Here is a 19,059-nt window from a genome sequence, read left to right as displayed (position 1 = left end):
TTCATCATATTGAATGATTTTTACATAGCAAATGATTATCTTGTGACTGTCAGTAAAGAGCTTTCATGCATACTTGCTCAGAAAAGATGCCAGACTATATTTTTTAAAAAGATTAGTAAAACGGAATTATGTGGTTATAAAATAAATTATGCTTTGTTATGAAGAAAGAAAATGTCATGTCAATGTGAGACTCATTAGAAGACTGCTGTTGGATCTGTGCTTTGCGGCAGCGGAAAAGTGGTCTCTGCGTTTTGTCCAACCGTTACACGCTATTTTTCTCCCTGAAGTTATCACAGCCTGCCATTACCACAGTGAACCACCAGGTGGCACATGTTTCCTGATAAAACCAAATCTAACTTTTCAGAAAGGCCCGTGGAAAATGAATTGGCACTAAAAATGGGATCGAGATCATCCATCAGAGAACATCTATACATGTTTTTCTTCTACTTTTGTTTTTTTGGCAATGTGCCAAGCAGGCAAATGAAACAAGAAGAAAGCTTGGACAATCTTTCACAGCACAGCTGCTACCCAAGTCAAACAGCCCAAGTCACTTTTCATTCTCCAGCAAACAAGTATGGATAGTGTCGTGGTACGTTACAAAAGGTACTGTTATTTTTAAATCTTTAAGTAGTTCCCCACTATACAGCTGAAAGTACTGATATTAGAGAGCCTTAGTAACTTGCCTCGGGGTTATAGGGCTAGTTCTCAAATTCCTATCTTTTTCACCACCTGGTATTCTTATCTAATACTTTATAAAAGCACTGATTCTTAAACTTGGGTGAATATGAAAATCATTTATGGAGTATAAAATGGGTCCCACCTCCCTGAATTTGACTAAATTGGTGTGGAGTGTGACCTAGGCATCAGGATTCTTAGTTTTCCAATGATTCTCATGCAGCCAAGTCCAAGAACAGTGCTCTCAATCTTGGCTCTGAAAAACAGTTCTCTCATCACCTGCATTTCCTGGCTTCACTTTTCAGAGATTCTGATTCACTAGATTTGGCCAGGGATCTGGGAACCCAGTGAGTAACAAAAGTCCCAGGTGACTGTAGCTCCTAAGTAACACAGTTTGAGAACCAGTCTCAAATTTTAGCAGGCACTAAAATCACCTGGAAGGCTTTTAAGAACACAGATTGCTTGTTAAAACACAGACTCAGTTTCTGATTTGCCATGTTCTTAGGCAATGCTAATGCTACTGGCAGGGGGACCGCGTCCTTTGAGAACCATTGATTTTTAGAGTGACCTTGTCCTGCCCCCAAATCTGGATGCAGCTGCAAGTTGTAATATAGAAGAAGAGACGATAGCGGTTTCTTTTGGTAAACTGGTTTTTTTAAGAGACAAAATTGACTTTTGAAAGTAGAAGTGGTCCCCGTGTAAAAGAAATAGAATTCTTTATGAAGATTAATAATGTACAAGCAAGTGTCTGTATTGTTTCTAAAGCAATGCTTCTCAGCCTTTATTGAGCATGTGATGCATCTGGGTATCTTTTTAAAGTGCAGATTCTGATTCAGCAGGTCTGGGGTGAGACCAGATGCTCAGCCTTGTAACAAGCTCTTAGGTCATGAGGAGGGAGGTTCTGAAGAAGAGGAAACCATTCTGTGCTGAAACAAGTCATATATGTTGAAAGTACTGGAGACAGACTGGTAGTGCTCTGAATCAAAACTGTTTTTGAAAACCCAGAAGAGGCTTTTTGGTTCAGGTGAAAAGTAGGCTTTAAGAAAGTGAAAGCATTTTGCTTTTTTTGGTCATGATGAAGGAGTCGCAGATAAGCACAGCTATGATGAAAGTTTTCTCCTTTTTAGACTCTAAAGTTTAACCTTCTAAAACTAAGAAGTGGAAACAGTAAGGACTTCATTTTTCTTTTTGCAATAAATTGCCCCTTTTGTTTCAGTTGACATATCTAAAGCATCTAAGTAAAGAGTATCCTTGCCTTTTTGAGATTAGTTGCAAAATAATAATTGAGGTGTTTAGTTAGCAAACAAGTTGAATTTCATTATAAAAGAAAAAAATGCCAGTACCTCTCGTGGGCCCATGGTAGCATCTGTGATCTTTATACACTCAGTTGCCTCTGCCACAATATGAACAATCTGTGTTCCATAAATACTCCCCCAAAACCAAATATAAATAACGTACTTAATTTCCTTGCTGTTTACCTCTGAAGGAGGTAGATACCTGGTCAAGATTTATTTTGAGGTACTACTAATGTGTTTTTAGAACACTCTCCAGACTAACTTTCAGTTAATTTTTTAAGACTTTCCTTAAATCTTTTAGTGCCCCTGGATAAGATTTCCATTTTTCCAAAATTGACTTAACATCCAATAAGTGTTTTAGATCTTTTCCTTAATAACCTAAATTTTGAACTTTAGCTGTTATTCCCATCAGGAATGTAATACCTTCTTGTATTGTGCTTTCTGCACGAGTGGTGGAAACTGTATTCAAGATTACACAGAAAGTTGATTGCATTACAAAATTCCCTCCTCCCTCTTTTTGGATAGAGAAATTACAAATACTTTTACATAGTTACCATCTTAAAGCTGTCCCAAGTATGAAAGCAAATGAGATTGTTAATCTGCTTTTAACTATGTGAATTCAGTAAGAATTGAATAGCTAGCTGGCCCTTAGACTTAAACATGGAAGAAGCTTGATTTTTATATATTATTTTATATTAACCTCAAAAGGATTAGCTCTCTTCTGAAAGAGTTACTTGTATGTCCAGTCTATGAGCTCTCTAAATCTGCTGCTGGCTTCACCGTATTGCTTTTTCCATTTCAGAAACTGTACAGAAGATCATCTCAACACAAAGGTATGGTTTACCTGTGCCACTGGTCGACAACAGCTTTGGATGGTAGCCTCCAGATTATTCTGGGTTTGGGCTCCCCAGTGGCTGAGCAGTTCAGTAGTAATTTGTCCCCAAAATTCACCTCAGTCCACTTCTGGGATGCAAATTCTATCCTGGGCATGGTTTCTCGCTCTTCCACTGTAAGAATTACCACTCTTCTCTCAGAGCCAGTGGTGCTGGTAGCGATGCATTCATAAGTGCCCCTGTCTGAAGAGGCTACATTTCTTATATACAGAGTCCCATTTGAAAATAGTAACAACTTGGAACTTATAAACTGCAGTGGTTTCACTTCAGTGCCATCAGAGAGGACCCAGTGAACACTGGGCTGAGGAGTCCCTTTGACAGTACAGGGCAATTTCAAACTTTCACCCCAAGTCCCTACAATGATTTGCCTCTTTTGCTCCAGAATAACAGGTGGGGCTGCAATGACTTGTATTTTGACCAGCAGTGAATCCTGGCCAGCTGAATTGCTGGCCATGCACTTGTAAAAGCCCCGGTCATAAATGCTGAGATTGTGGATGACCAACGTTCCATCAGATGTCACCAGGGCCTGCCTGTTCCCCTTAGATGATTCTGAGACCACTGTTTGGTTTGCGAGAATCCAGGAGATTGTAGGACTTGGTCTACCTTCAGCTCTGCACTTCAGTTCCACGCTGTTTCCGGAATGAACTGTGATCTCTTTGGTACGTCTATCCAGGATCCTGGGGGGATAGGAAACCACGGACAAGGTGACATGGAGGCGATCAGTGCCAAGCGGATTGGATGCTGAGCACAGGTACTGTCCACGGTCCTGAATGTCCACACTCTGTATGGACAGGGTGCCATTAGGTAGCACCTGGAATCTGCTATTCTGTTTCCCTTTAGCCATATCAAATCCTGATAAGAAAAAAGAAATTTATAGTCATAGGTCGTCAAAGTTTAAATAGAAATCAAATTCTTCAAGGGGAAGTCTCAAGAGGAAAGCTTTGGGAGGGGCTGTTAGGCTAATGAGAACAAATATATTTAAAATTAAAATTAGGCCACTTAGTGTTAAGATTGATAAAATTGTTCCTGGAAGTTTATTTCCATAATTTTAAAAGTCACATGGTTCAACACAATGAAAAAGAGAAGGCTCTCTTTCAAATCACATTTCTTTGTATCTGCCTTCAAAACATTTCAAGCTTTTCTTAATTAACATGTTAAAACATATTAACCTTCTAATGAGCAAAAAACTTTATGCAGCAAATGTCAAATGAGGATATTAATCATTTCTGTATGTTGGAGAGATTTGAAACTGGTGTTCTTTGTATGTGTAACCCTGAAACATAACACAGTCTTTTCCTTGTTCCATGACTAAAGAAGACAAAGTGTAAACAAACAGTTCCAAATACCTGATGGCACTCTGGTCCAGTGGATGGTAGGCAGGGGATTTCCAACAGCCTCACAAGGGAGAAAAGCATCTGAGTTAGCTGGAACAGTAAAACTTGCTGCTTTTCCTCCAACTATTCTGGGTCTTTCAAATGTATTCCTAAACAAAGAATCAAAGGGAAGGAGTTCAGAAGTTGCTGTTTTTTGAACTGGTGTCTTATCAAAGCCATTTTTCTTTGCAGTCTTCTGAATATCCCAATTTGATGCATGAGTGGTATCCTCTGGCAAGCCTGGAGTGGGCATAATATCCACTACTGGCTTTTTGCCTTTTTCAGCAATTTCTGGGTCTGACTTGTGCCAGAAATGGTTTTCTGACCAGGGAAAGGAAGTCAGTTTAGAATTTTGTGATTTAACTGTTACTAGTGCTGGCTTGGAAGTAGAATGAAATAGATTGGAGTAGATAAAGTGGGTGGTTCCAATCGTGACCTTGGCATTTAGGTGAACTTCGGGAGATGCTGCAACCTCTGTTGCTAATTGCTGTGGATTATCATTATGCCTAGAGTGTTCAAGTGGCTTGACCATTGTATTTGTCATCATCCTAAAAACGGGAGTTGCCATGTTGTCTGTGACTGTACTTTGATTATTCAAGGGATGGGAGGTGGGAATTGGCACTGGAACAGCACTGCTACTCAGGAATTGTGGCACGGTTGAGTGTCTAAGGATTGTGTTCCTAGTTGCGTTCTGGTATGGTTTGCTGGGCAAAGTGATTTCAGAAACAATTCTGCTCTTCAAAGTCTGAGTACTCTCTTGGGACAGTTCTTCAATTATATCTGTCAGAGTAAGTGTTCTTGGATAAAGACCAATTGTGCTTGAAATTTCTTTTGTGTTTTCCAATGGAGAGTGAGTGAAAGCAAAGACACTGGGCTTGGTTGAAGTTTCAGCTGCAGTTAGATCAGGAGGTATCATAGTAGTAGATGCATTGAGACCAGAGCTCTGACTGAGAGCGTAGAGTGTTTCCTTCCTGTTGTTCTGAGGCTCCTTTTCTCTTTGTACTTTTTGTGTCCTGGGTCTGGCTATTTGGGTTTTACTGATAATGACTGATGCAGGGTCAGTAGGAGAAATTGTTAGCCTGGCTGTCTGCATTGATATGAAATTGGTACTTGATTCTTTGCTTGAGACATCAGGAGGTATAGGATAAACTGATGGAAAGGGAAGCTTCTTCATTGTTGGAAGACTTAAAGGACTGTGTGTTTCGGTGGTATTTTGGTGAGTTGTAGCTGATGTTATAGATGGAATTTGCATCACATTTGCTGAGAGTTCTGTGAAACGGAAAGGAAAAACTTTATCTGTGGGTAAAGCAGGAGATGTTTTAGGAAACACTGTGGCTGTGCTTTTTGGTGAACTAAATTGATGCTGATTCTTTAACCTCTCTTTTTGGACATGGTTATTTACAAAGATCTGATGCCAGGGAATTTTCCTTCTTAAAAATCTTGTAATGGCTGTAGTAGTAGACATAGATGACTTGGTGGTGGGATCTGGGAGTGGTGAAATAATCATTGAATCTCTTTTAACTTCAATGTTATTAGACACACTTGGGTAACCATTACTTGTTATAGGAGTTTTTTCCAAAGATAAGGATTTCGGGGCAGGAGTCATAACTGGCCCAGTTGGAGTCACTCGGATACTTTCAGCCCTGAAATATTTTATTGTGGGTGTTGTTCTCTCAATATCTACATTTGGTTTGTTCTCAAAAGATGGATTGTGGATTAGAGTTGTAGACTCTTCTGCTGTGACTTGGGCAGTTTCAGCTTTGGTGAGCAGGAGGGGGGAAGAACTTGCAAAGGACAGTGCTGCTGCAGTAGTGGTGAGCCTTTCTCTGGGAGAACAGGATGGGCACAGCACATCAAGCTCTGTGGCTGAAAATGCAGTGGTGCTTTCTTCAGAAGCACCTCTGAGTGTAGGTCTCACAAAGCCATATCTATGCTTTCGAAGAATTGGAGTTCTATACGGGCTGATAATTCGACCCCTACCCCAAATTTTCCTCCGTCTTCCAAAGCGCCTGGATGTTGGTGGGATGTTAGTTGTAGTATTTCTTGGAATCTGTAACTGAGAATGAGTAGCAGTGTATGTGCCCGAAGGTAGCTTTGAGGTGCTAAGCTTTTGAGTAATATGTGGATAGAAGTGATTGTTCCTAGGTTCACTGACTCCTGTTACAGATGTCTGATGACTATTCGTGGCATTTACAGACCCTAAGAATATATCAGCTTTGCTGTTAGTACCACTCAGCATTTTGATATTGACATCTTTGGTCCCAGCCCCTGCTGCTTTTGGGAGCACACTTTGTAAATACTCTTTTTTCTTCCCAATGTTGTCAGCTTCCTGAAATTGTGTTGCTTCAGGTGGTAGAGGAAAGATCGTGGATAAATTTTTGTTGGTTGTGCTTTGTATTTTGCTTGATATGGTTGGGTTTATATTCTTTGACATGGCTGTAGTTTTAGTAGTAGGAAATAGTTTGAAATCTATTGGTTTGTCAGGTGGTAGTATCTGTGGGCCCACAATTGGAGAGACTTCAGTGCTGGCAGTTAGACTTGTCACAATACTATCATGTATTTTTCTGGAATCGGCAGTCAATGTCCTTGCCAGAACACTAGGAGCCTTAGTTGCCAGGACCATAGATTCCTCATCTGGAGGGAGCATGCCTGAAGAGTCTACTTCTTCACCAGGTATTTTCAGGAATTGGGTGACCACTGGAGGTGGCCTTGCCGTTGTATTTTCTTGCTTCTCTTGCATAGTATTCTTTTTAGCTTTCTCCAAAAGTGCTGCCCAGTGTTGTGGGTCAATTCTCCGAGAAGAGGGAGAGAAGGGCCTCCTATAGTCTCTAAAATGTCGATTTAGTGAATCTCCTCGCCGACGGTGTATTAACCCACGATGGTTGTGATTTTTACCTGTGCTGAAGACTTCTTTTCCAGCCTCAGCTCCCATTGGGGCAGATGTAGGGAGTTGCGCAGCTGGTGGGTCCTTAAGATGAGCAATGGGATTCGGCTCATCAAATCCAGATCCATCTGTTTCTACATTATGCTCCACTGGCCTTTGCCCTTTTGTTTTGACTGAAACTTGGTTAATCAAAAAGTCGACCCCTGATGGGTTGGCTGCTACACAACAATAATGACCCTGGTTTTTTTGGGTGACCTGTAATATTCTTAGTGTGCCATTGTTAAGAATTTGCTTGTCTCCTGAGGACTGATAGAGCATAGTGTTTCCTGGAAGAACCCAGCTAACAGAGGCATCTGGAATACCAGAAGAATGGCATGGAAGGTCAAGTGTTTCACCAATGAAAACTGTATAATGAGCCCCATTTTCATGATAGGTCTCTATGTAGGGCTCCACCACCGTAATTCTATATGTGAGAATATCTGCATCATCATAATTGGTGCTTATGCAGTGGTATACGCCTGTATCAAAACTATCGGCCATCTGGAGTTCTAGTTTTCCACTTTTGTCTATTAGGATTCGTCCATCCTCACTAACATAAGGGGCTCTCACTTTACTCCCATCAGCCAAAAGCCACTCCAAATGTGGGGTGGGGTCCCCTTGGCCTTGGCAGTCTAGGCCAATGGTCCCACCAACCAAAATGGTGTGTTCCAGCTTAGTATTGTTATCTCTGGAAATCATGGTCCATTTGTGTTTCACTGGCCTTATTTCTGCCTTTGGTAAAGTGACTTGAACATCACTGGAGTACTGGATGTGCAAGGTACTGAGTGTGGTGGCAGTTCTATTTAGCTGCAAGGAAATTTGGTCTTGCATTAACCAAGAGGGATCTGCTTTGAGACCAGCCTCTATGTCAGTAAAGATGTCTTCAGGTTTAGGAGCCACCTGTTTATATTTGTAGCAGCATTGTGGTGTTTCAGTGAGCCAGTGGCTCCTTTTTAGAATCAGAGGAGAATCACTGTACAAAGCCAGAACTTGCCATACTGGCTGAATGTGATTGTAATCTATGTGACACACCAGAAATGTTGAAAACGATGTATTTAGCATGATATAGTCATTTTCTTCAGCGAATACAACAGATGATGTCTTTGAGGGCTTTTGGATACTGCAGACCATGTTAGCTTCATTTCCAAACTGGTCTGTCATATTCAAAGTGAGGGAGCCAAAGGGTGCCATGAAATCTTGGGGAGAGATGGACACAGGATTGCTGTCTTCCAGAATACTCAGGTTCTTTAATTTCAGGGATGGGTCGATGGTTGGCTTGGCACACAGGAAAGCTGCAGCTGGGACCATAGCTAAGGGCTTGCCCCTAGAGGTCCTGGGGTTCATGCAAAGTGGACACTGCTGAGGACTGGAGGGACTTCTGTCTTTTTTGCATTTTATTATATCTAGGAGAAATGACAATTGAGTTATTGCCAGCTGTGGCCTATTTATGAATTAACATTTGAACATTTAAAAAAAAAGCTTTTGCTAAAATTTGAAAGAACAATTTGGAAGTTTTAGTGTTTAATAGAAAGCTTCCTACTTTTTTGTCTTTGGGTTGATTTCTAAAAAAAGATATTGTCTATATACCTTTGCACAATATTATATCCATAGTCATAAGGATTTTTGTCTGTCTTGCTGATTGCTTTATTTACCATGCTTAGAGAGTTCCTGATATATATTTGGTACTCAGACAATACTACCTAAAAGAATAATTTCCTTATCTAGGGAAGCAAAATAATATGCTTATGTTTCTCACTTTTTACTAACAGGAGTTCAGGTCTATTTGCTCATCATAATGTTTTAAGAGTCAAGAACGTCACTGTCCTTTAAAAGATAACCTGTTTATCTAATGTTTTACTAAACATTTAAAGAAGAGTTAATACCTGTTCCTCTCAAACTATTCCAAAATATAGATGAGGAAGGAAAGCTTGCAAACACATTCTAGGAGGCAAGCATTACCCTGATCCCAAAACCAGACAGCACAAAACAAGAAAGTTACAGGCCAACATCCTTGATGAATATACATGTAAAAATCTTCAACAAAATATTAGCAAACTGCATATAGCACTACATTAAAACAAATCAAAACCACAATGAGATACCAGCTCACACCTGTCAGAATGGCTAAAATTAAATCAGGAAACACCAGATGTTAGCAAGGATGTGGAGAAAGAGGAATCCTCTTTGCACTGCTGGTGGAAATGCACACTGGTACAGCTACTCTGGAAAAAAGTGTGGAGTTTCCTCAAAAAATTAAAAATAGAACTACCCTATGACCCAGCAATTACAGTACTAGGTACTTATACAAAGGATACAAAAATGCTGATTCGAGGGGGAACATGCACCCCAATGTTTATAGTAGCACTATCAATAGTAGCCAAATTATGGAAAGAGCCCAAATGTCCATTGACTGATGAAGGATAAAGAAGACGTGGTGTGTGTGTGTGTGTGTGTGTGTGTGTGTGTGTGTGTGTGTGTGATGGAATATTACTTGGCCATCAAAAAGAATGAAATCTTGCCATTTGCAACAATGTGGGTGGAACTAGAATGTATTATGCTAAGTGAAATAAGTTGGTCAGAGAAAGACAAATACCATATGATTTCACTCATGTGGAATTTAATAAACACAACAGATGAACATAGAAGAAGGGAAGGAAAAATAAGATAAAAACAGAGAGGGAGGCAAACCATAAGAGACTCTTAAATACACAGAAAAAACTGAGAGTTGCTGGAGGGGATTTGAATGGAGGGATGTGCTAAATGGCTGATGGGCATTAAAAAGGGCACTTGTTGGGATGAGCACTGGGTGTTATATCTAAGTGCTGAATGACTAAATTCTACTCCTGAAACCATTATTACACTATATGTTAACTAACTTGGATTTATATAAAATTAAAAAAAAAAAAAAAAACAACAAAAACAAACCAAAACCACAAATACATTAAAAGAACCATTCGCCATGATCAAATGGGATTTATTCTGGGGACACAAGGATGATTCAATAGTCACAAATCAACCAATGTGATAAACTACATCAGCAAAACAAAGATTAAAATCATATCATCTCAATAAATAAATAGAAAACATTTGACAGAATTATCTGTTCATGATAAAAACTATCAACAAAGTGGGTGTAAAGGAAACCTACCTCAACAGAATAAATGCCAAATATGACAAATCCACAGCTAACATCATCCTTAATGACAGCTTTTCCTCTAAGATCAGGGACAAGACAAGGATGTCTACTCTCACTGCTTTTATTCAACACAGTCCTCTTTGGAACTCCTACTTGCAGCAGTCAGACAAGATAAAGAAATAAAAGGCATCCAGATTGATGTGGAAGAACCAAAAGTGTCACTGTTTGCAGATGACACTCTATGTCAGATATCTTAGTACACCAAAAAACTATGAAAACTGATCAATGAATTTAGTGCAGTCACAGGATACAAATCTAACATACAGAAATCAATTCCATTTCTATATACTAATAATGAAGTAGCAGAAAGACAAATTAAGAAAACAATCTCACTTGCAATTGCCCCCTAGATAATAAAATACCTAGGAATAAATTTAACCAAGCAGGTGAAAGACCTGTACTCTGAAAACTATAAAACATTGATGAAAGAAACTGAAGGCAACATAAAAAAATATAAAGATATTTCATGCTCATGGATTGGAACAATTAATATTAAAATGTCTGTACTAACCAAAGCCATCTACAGATTCAATATAATCCCTAACAAAATACCCATATTTTTCACAAAATTAGAACTTCTACTACTACAATTGTAGGGCACCACAAAGACCCCAAACAGCCAAAGCAATCTTGAGAAAGATGAACAAATGACACCTGCCAACAAGTGTTGGTGAATATGTGGAGAAAAGGAACACTCATGTGCTGTTGGTGGGAATGCAAACTGGTGCGGCCACTGTGGAAAACAGTAGGGATGTTCCTCAAAAAATTAAAAATAGAATTGCCATGTGACCCAACAATTCCACTACTGGGTGTTTACCCAAAGAATAAAAAAATACTAATTCAAAAAACTCCATACGCACCTATGCTTATTGCAGCATTATTTACAATAGCCAAGATTTGGAAGTAACCTAAGTGTCTATCAATACAGGAATGGGTAAGGAAGATGTGGGATGTGTATACAATGGAATATTAGCCACCAAAAAAGGATGAGATTGTGCCATTTGTGACAACATGGACTCCAAACCCTTCAGTTTGTACTCCAGCATGACAGGTGATGCTACATACATTTGGCTCAGCGACTTCAGTGAATTCTACAATCTAAACCGATGCAGAGGAAGTAGCTGGCAAGCCTGACAACCTTTGAGCACTCATAAGAGGCTCTTCTCAGTCACCTACTTACCAACCAGCTATGACCCTTAATCTACTTACCAGTACCCTGGGCTCAAACCCCACTGTAGCAAAAAACACAGCAGACTTCTGGTTTAATTAAACCTGATCACAGAATTATGCTCACATCTTGGAAGCTTATTATTGCTAGCACCTGGGCCAGAGTTAGCAGGCCCTGGGCATCAGGTATTTTACTTCAGATGTAGATCTTATCCTGTCACTTGGTTCCCTCAATCGCAATAAGTTTCAGTGACACAGAAATGCTTTTCATTCCTCAACCCTGACATGCCTTACTAGGCTCTGGCAAATGCTGGTCCTTCCACTTCCCATCACTTTCTGTCTGACATTCCCTCTTGCATCAATGTCTAACTACTTATGTCCTTCACGACCCAGCCACAGAACCACTTTTGGGTGGGCTTCCTGCTTTATGCTGTTCTTGTACCTTCCACTTATATCCTACTCCTCATCTGCCCACTATTGGAATGAACTTGTCTAGTTTTCTGCCTTCCCACAAGACTGTAAGCTCCATACTTGTTTATCTGTATGCCCCCAGCCTTAACCAGTGGATGCTCAGAAAAGATTGGAGGGAAGGATGAAGGTAGGCAGGCTGGCCTAATTCTAAGGTCATATTTCTTCCACATTTTAACTTGTAAATTGAAATGTGTCTTAAAATTAAAGGTGTTTTACAGTAGTAACTGACCTGCTGGCAGTCTTGATATGGGAACCACTACCACCCACTGACCAGTGTCTTAGCTACTTATATTGTTTTCTCTTTAACTGAGTTACAAGCACTGTTGGTACTACATATAGTGTCACTTAAAATGTTTGTATTAAGATTATACTATGCTTTTGATTCACCTGGGTGGCTCAGTTGGCTGAGCATCCAACTCTTGATTTCAGCTGAGGTCATGATCCCAGGGTTGTGGGATTTTAAGATTTTCTGTCTCCTTCCCTCCCACCCCCCACCCCCGCTCATGCTTGCTCACATTTTCTCTAAAATAAAAATAATAAAAAAGAAAACCACAACTTAAAAAATACTACACTATGCTTTAGCACTAAAACAAGATGTTATTAGGCCTGAAAACAGAGAAGCTGGACAAAAATTTGATCTTTGTAAAACAAATGTTTATCAAAGAAATAGCCACAAACCCTTATTTTATAAAGAAGCAACATGAAGAGCTCTGTGGAACCTAAGAAGGGAAGATACCCACAAATAGATAAAGCTGCGTTACACTGGACTACTGAGATATGTGTAAAAGGAGGATCTATCACATGCTAAGTAAAGCAACTGAAGACATGAGAACCTATGTCCAAGAATCTCTCAGAATAGATCAAAAAATGTCAAAGCAAAAGCTGATGTGACTAATTCATAAATCTTATAGAGTTATCATTAAGGCATCTCAGTTAAAAGGAGAACACTTTATTTAGACGTGACTGAAAGATGTTAGCGCTAATGGGTTTGGTTAATCATATATGTCTGTGTGTGTGTGTGTGTGTGTACAATTTGGGGATATATTAAGATCATAGGTAGGTGGTGGACTCGTTTGTATTCACCTTTAAAATAGTTAATTAATCGAAGCTTAGTTTAACAAAAACTGAGTACCTACTATGTTGTAGGCGCTTTCTAGGGGCAAGGGATAAATAAATCAGACATAGGAAAGGTAAAAGACATTTAATACTAATCAATATAATGTTTTCCATTCAGGAATAGAATTGTGGACCAAGTGGTGAAATGATCACAGTTGGCCCTTGAAACGCCTGGGTCCACTTATATGTGAATTTTTTCAATACATAAACTGGAAAAATTTTTGGAGATTTGTGACCATTTGAGAAACCTTACAGATAAACCACATAGCCTAGAAATGTTGAAAACATTTTTTTTTTTTAGGTATGTCATGAGTGCACAAAATATGCACAAATCTATTATAAAAAGTTAAAATGTATCAGAACTTATGAACACACTTAAAGACCATATATGGCACCGTTAACAGTTGAGAGAAATGTAAACAAACATAAAGGTACGGTATTAAATCATAACTGCATAAAATTAACTGTAGCCACTTTCTATTGCTATTGAGGTAAGCTCAAGTGTTACAAGAATCTTGTGATACTATTCATCTCTGGTGCATTTCATCTCTCCAGTAAATTGCATACTGCAGTAAAAACTGATTTCTCATGGTTCTCATCTATTTTTCATCATTGCAATACCATAATCCTTGAATAATACCAATGGACCCATACAAGGTGCCACTTGGGATGCTGGAAGTGCTCTCCAGAAGCAGAGAAAAGTTATGACTTTACAAGAACAAGTTAACTGCTTTGATATGAGGTTTGCGGCTGTGATTACCTGCCACTTTAACAGAAATCCAGCATAAGGAGCTTTGTAAAAAAAAAAAAAAGAAGAAGAAGAAGAAGAAAAGAAAAGGAAATCCCTGAAGCTGTCACTGCAGCTACACCAGCAGGCATGAAAACCTTGCACTTTTTGCACCATGCCTTTTTGTCTTGTGTGGAAAATGCAGCTTTTATGTGGGTGTAGGACCGCTATAAGAAAGGCATATGTGGGGCGCCTGGGTGGCGCAGTCGGTTGGGCGTCCGACTTCGGCCAGGTCACGATCTCGCGGTCTGTGAGTTTGAGCCCCGCGTCGGGCTCTGGGCTGATGGCTCGGAGCCTGGAGCCTGTTTCCGATTCTGTGTCTCCCTCTCTCTCTGCCCCTCCCCCGTTCATGCTCTGTCTCTCTCTGTCCCAAAAATAAATAAAAAACGTTGAAAAAAAATTTTTTAAAAAAAGAAAGGCATATGTGTAGACTCATTTATGATTCATGAGAAAGCAAAGCCATTATATGAAACTTGAAGGAGAAGGATCTAAATCTCAAGAACCTAATGCCAGCAAAGGATGGTTTGATAATTTCAGGAAGAGATTTGGGTTAAAATAGATCAAGAAAGCAGGAGAAGCAGTTTCTATCATCCAAGAGGGAGCAGATGAGTTTCTGGACAACATCACAAAAATTACTGAGGAGAAAGGATATCTGCCTGAGGAGGTTTTTAATGTAGATAAAAGTGCCCTATTCTGCAGGAAAAAAAAAATGCCACAAAGGACATTTATTAGTAAGGAAGAGGACTTAAGGCAGGAAGAGATAGGCTAACTTTACTGTTTTATGAAAATGTGATTGGGTTCTTGATCAGGACTGCCCTTATTTGTAAAGCTACTAATCCCCCAGCCTTGAAGGGAAATGATAAACACCACCTGCCAATCTTTTGATTGTACAAGAAGGCCTGGATGATGAGAATATTTTTTTCCAAATTGTTTACATTGATCTTGTGTTCCTGAAGTCAGGAAGTACCTTGCCAGTATGGAACTGCTTTGTAAAGTTATTTTGATGTTGGACAATGCCCCTACCTACCCACAACCCTATGAGTTCAACACCGAAGGCATAAAAGTGGCTTCCTTGCCCCAGATACATTTCTAATTTAGGGAGTCATAAGAATCACTAAGGCTCATTATATGCAACATCCTATGGAAAGGATTATTCTATGGAAGAGAATCCTGAGAGGATATCATAAAAATCTAGAAGGATTACACCAGTGAAGATGCTATTGTTGTTACAGGAAAAGCCATGGAAGCCATTAAGTCTGAAACAGTAACTTCCTTTTGGAGAAAACCATGTCCAGATGATACGTATGATTTCAAAGGATTTACCACAGAAGCAATCAAGGAAATCATTAAAGAGACTGTAGATACAGCAAAAAAGGCAGGGGTTGGGGGAGCAGATTGAGGAGGTGGTGGTGAAGCGTTTCAAGATACAGATCTTAGACAAATCCAAGAGCTAAAAGGTACCACACCAGAGGAATTAACAATATAGGACTTGCTAGAGATTCATGCTTCCAAATCAGCATGTAATGATGAGGAAGGAGACACAGAAAAAGCCATGCCAGAAAACAAACTGACATAAGACAATGTGGCAGAATGGTTCCTGTTATTCAAGATTGGTTTTGACTTCCTTTATGACATGGACCTTTCTGTGATGGGGACACTGAAACTAAAGTAAATGATGGAAGAAAGATTGGTACTGTGTAGAAACATAAAAATAAAACAAGTCAGACAAATTACAATGTATTACTGTAAAGCTACACTGAGTGTACATGCCCTCCTGCCTCCTCTTTCACCTCCTCCAACTTCTTTCACAGCAAGGCCAATGTCTTCTCCTCGTCCTTTATTCAGGGTGAAGATGATGAAGACCTAATGATGATCCACTTCCACATAATAAACAGTAATTATCATGCTGTAAAGTTAATGAACTTAATGTATTGTGCATGTGTGTTTGTGTGAAAAGCCAATAACTACACAGTGAGAACTGTAGGAGATGTTTTTCTATCATTACTGCCTCAGTATTCATTATGTAGAACATCATGTGCAAGACATGCATGGAAGTAGACCGCATCTTCTAATATAGGCATACAGTCCTTGCCATACAGCATGCGTCTCTCTCGTAATTGGAGAAACTACATTATCAACCTGTTATTGTAGGTAAGTGTTTTTTTTAAAGATACAATGTTTCCAATATTGTATTATGAGGACTAATACTGTATGCCATAAAAATTTTATATTGATTCATTCATTGTGTATAGGGTAGGCTACCGTAAAGTAATTGCATCAATTTTAGTAGGCTACCATAACACAATCATATTGCTGTTTCATTATCAGTGCATTAATATAAAATAAAAATGAATTTCTTTTTGACATCTTTTCATTTTTGATGTCTGTATATAACATCTACAGTGTTTTGTATCCTGTAAGATGACATAGGTACTGACATAATTTATCTTGCAAACACATGAAGTAAATTTACAATACTGTAAATATATTTTCCTTATGATTGGTTCAGCAACCTTTTCTCTAGCTTTATTATAGGATACAGTATAAAATGTACAAAATGAGACAATTCACCATTTGTGTTATTAGTAAGGCTTTCGGTCAACAGAAGGCTATTAGTGAAGTTTTTGGAAATTCAAAAGTTATACATGGATTTTCAGCTGTATTGGGGGTCCATACCCCTAACCCCCACATTTTCAATGGTCAACTATATTTGAATACAGATGGGATGAGTGGAGTAGCACCACGCTTCCCAGAAGGATGGAGTACTAAGCAGAGTTTGAAGGTTAGCTAGGAGCCTACCAGGCAGAAAAGGAAGGGAAGTGCTCCAGGCAGGAATGCAGCAGGGAAGAGGTACTAACACAGTGTAGATTATGTCTGGGATGGGAGAGGGGCTGAGGGTTGGAAAGGAAGGAAATGATGTTGAGGCTTAGGCTAGGAGTTACTGGGTAAGGAGCTGAGGCTTTGTTCTAGAGGCCAAGATCAGCACACTTTTTTATGTCAAGGGCCGGAAAGGAAAGATTTTCGGTTTGTGGACTATAGGTTTCTGACACTCTATTACATAGAGTGTAGTAATGGTTTCAGAACAGACATGCAGAATGAAACAGGACCACTTTCTTACACCACACACAATAACAAAATGGTTGAAAGACAAAATAGATGTAATACAGGAAACCATCAAAATCCTAGAGGAGAATACAGGCAGCACCTCTTTGACCTCGGCCATAGCAACTTTTGGCCAGACATGTCTCCAGAGGCAAGGGAGACAAAAGCAAAAATGAACTACCGGGACCTCATCAAAATAAAAAGCTTCTGCACAGCGAAGGAAACAACAAAATGAAAAGACAACGTACAGAATGGGAGAAGATATTTGCAAAGGACATCTCTGATAAAGGGTTAGTATCCAAAATTTATTAAGAACTTAGCAACCTCAACACCCAAACCAGTGCAGCCACTCTGGAAAACAGTGTGGAGGTTCCTCAAAAAATTAAAAATAGAACTAACTACCCTATGACCCAGCAATTGCATGACTAGGTGTTTATCCAAAGGATACAAAAATGATTTGAGGGGGCACATGCACCCAATTATTTATAGCAGTGCTATCAACAATAGCCAAATTATGAAGAGAGACCAAATGTCCATTGACTGATGAATGGATAAAGATGATGCGGTACGTATGTATGTATATGTATGTGTATATACATGATGGTTTATTACTTGGCCATCAAAAAGAATGAAATCTTGCCATTTGCAACAATGTGGATGGAACTAGAATGTATTATGCTTGGTGAAATAAGTCAGTGAAAGACCAATATCCTATGATTTCACTCATATGTGGAATTTAAGAAACAAAACGGATGAACACAGAGGAAAGGAAGAAAAAAAGATAAAAACAGGGAGGCAGACCATAAGAGACTCTTAAACACAGAGAACAAACTGAGGGTTGCTGGAGGGGAGTTGAATGGGAGGATGGGGTAAATGGGTGATGGGCATTAAGAAGGGCACTTGGGATGAGTCCTGGGTGTTATATGTAAGTGATAAGCCCAAGTATATTTTAGAGAAAAGGTTTTGGCTTTTGAGTTTCTGCTTTTCTACTTTCTAGCTGTGTGACCTGGGTGGGTGGCAATAAAAATGATAAGCTTCATATTTATTGAGTGCTTGCTTTATGCCATACATTGTGCTAATAAGCACTTTGTGTTTTAATTATTCTTTCCAGTTATTCTTATCCCTATATTAGTTACAGGTGAGAAAGTTGAGACATAAATGGTCTAAATGACTAGCCAAAAACAGCCAAATTTTCCAAGTCTCAGTTTCTTCATCTGTAAATTGAGGATTATTGGAAGGATTAAAATACAAAGCATCTAGCACAATGTCAACCACAAATTCATAATGTTAACTTCCTGTTAGTTGTTATTCCTTCTTTCCCTTTGATGTATCTTTTATGCCGTGGTCCAATTTCCTTCCTTTGTAATCAAGGCAGAAGTAATTTTTTACTGACCCTGAGATCCTACAGAACTAAATTTTCAATGTAAGTATTTTAATGTTTTTCATTCATAGCTTTACTGTCTTTTTATGTGTTTAGCATGTTTCCCTAAAAGATTTGCTCATGTAAAGCAAAGGTGTTATCGACTGGCCTAAAGTTACTCACAATGTTCAGTTAATGTTTTCAGATTTACTTTTTAACTAACTGATCACACATACACACACATTATGGCAGCACCTTCAAACGTTTTCCACGCTTCTCAAGTTTCTGACCTTGATCCCTTCCTAGGGCCTTCCTCAGTCACCTTTCCTACAACTTCACAGAGGAGGAAAAGCCAGGAAATAGGAGCTTCCTTTGTCTTTTCTACTAGGCTCAGGAATCCCCCTGCCTCTGTGCCCATCTAGTTCTCCTTTTTCCTACTCCTAAGGAAAACCCCGCCTCCTAGGTCTGGATCTCTTGCCCTTCAGTCTTCTAGGGGACTTCTTCAATGGATGATCTGCCTGTTCTGGTGTTGTCACCTTCCACCTTGAAAATACTCAAGTCTCTGATGCTTGAAGAGTCCTGTGTGATTGCACATTTCCATCAGGCTGCCTTCCTCCCTCCCTCCCCTCAGGTCAAACCTCTCCAAAGACTGATCCTTGCCTTCCACCTATCCCTCCGCATATAGCAATCTGGCTCCCATC

General features: G+C 39.4%; 1 protein-coding gene and 1 long non-coding RNA gene across 3 annotated transcripts in view; one reads left to right on the top strand and one right to left on the bottom strand.

Annotated features, from left to right (window-relative positions):
- The window catches only part of IGSF10 (immunoglobulin superfamily member 10), a 78,429-nt gene that overhangs the window by 2,334 nt on the left and 57,036 nt on the right, over positions 1–19,059 (bottom strand). For both annotated transcript variants that reach the window (XM_042956812.1, XM_015539327.2), the window contains 2 exons: positions 4,210–8,562; positions 2,815–3,715 (listed from right to left, as the gene is read on the bottom strand). In XM_042956812.1, coding sequence (XP_042812746.1) covers positions 2,815–3,715; positions 4,210–8,562 — 5,254 coding nt within the window. The remainder of the gene's footprint in view (positions 1–2,814; positions 3,716–4,209; positions 8,563–19,059) is intronic.
- Positions 381–18,425, top strand: LOC122230665. The gene is made up of 5 exons (XR_006207702.1): positions 381–603; positions 2,773–2,803; positions 3,537–3,614; positions 15,742–15,790; positions 18,370–18,425. It is a non-coding gene; the product is annotated as an uncharacterized LOC122230665 (long non-coding RNA).

The sequence above is a fragment of the Panthera tigris genome, chromosome C2 (assembly GCF_018350195.1).
Source record: "Panthera tigris isolate Pti1 chromosome C2, P.tigris_Pti1_mat1.1, whole genome shotgun sequence".
Classification (NCBI taxonomy): Eukaryota; Metazoa; Chordata; class Mammalia; order Carnivora; family Felidae; genus Panthera; species Panthera tigris.
Note: the sequence above shows the minus strand (reverse complement) of the source record. Positions and strands in the feature narration are given on the sequence as shown.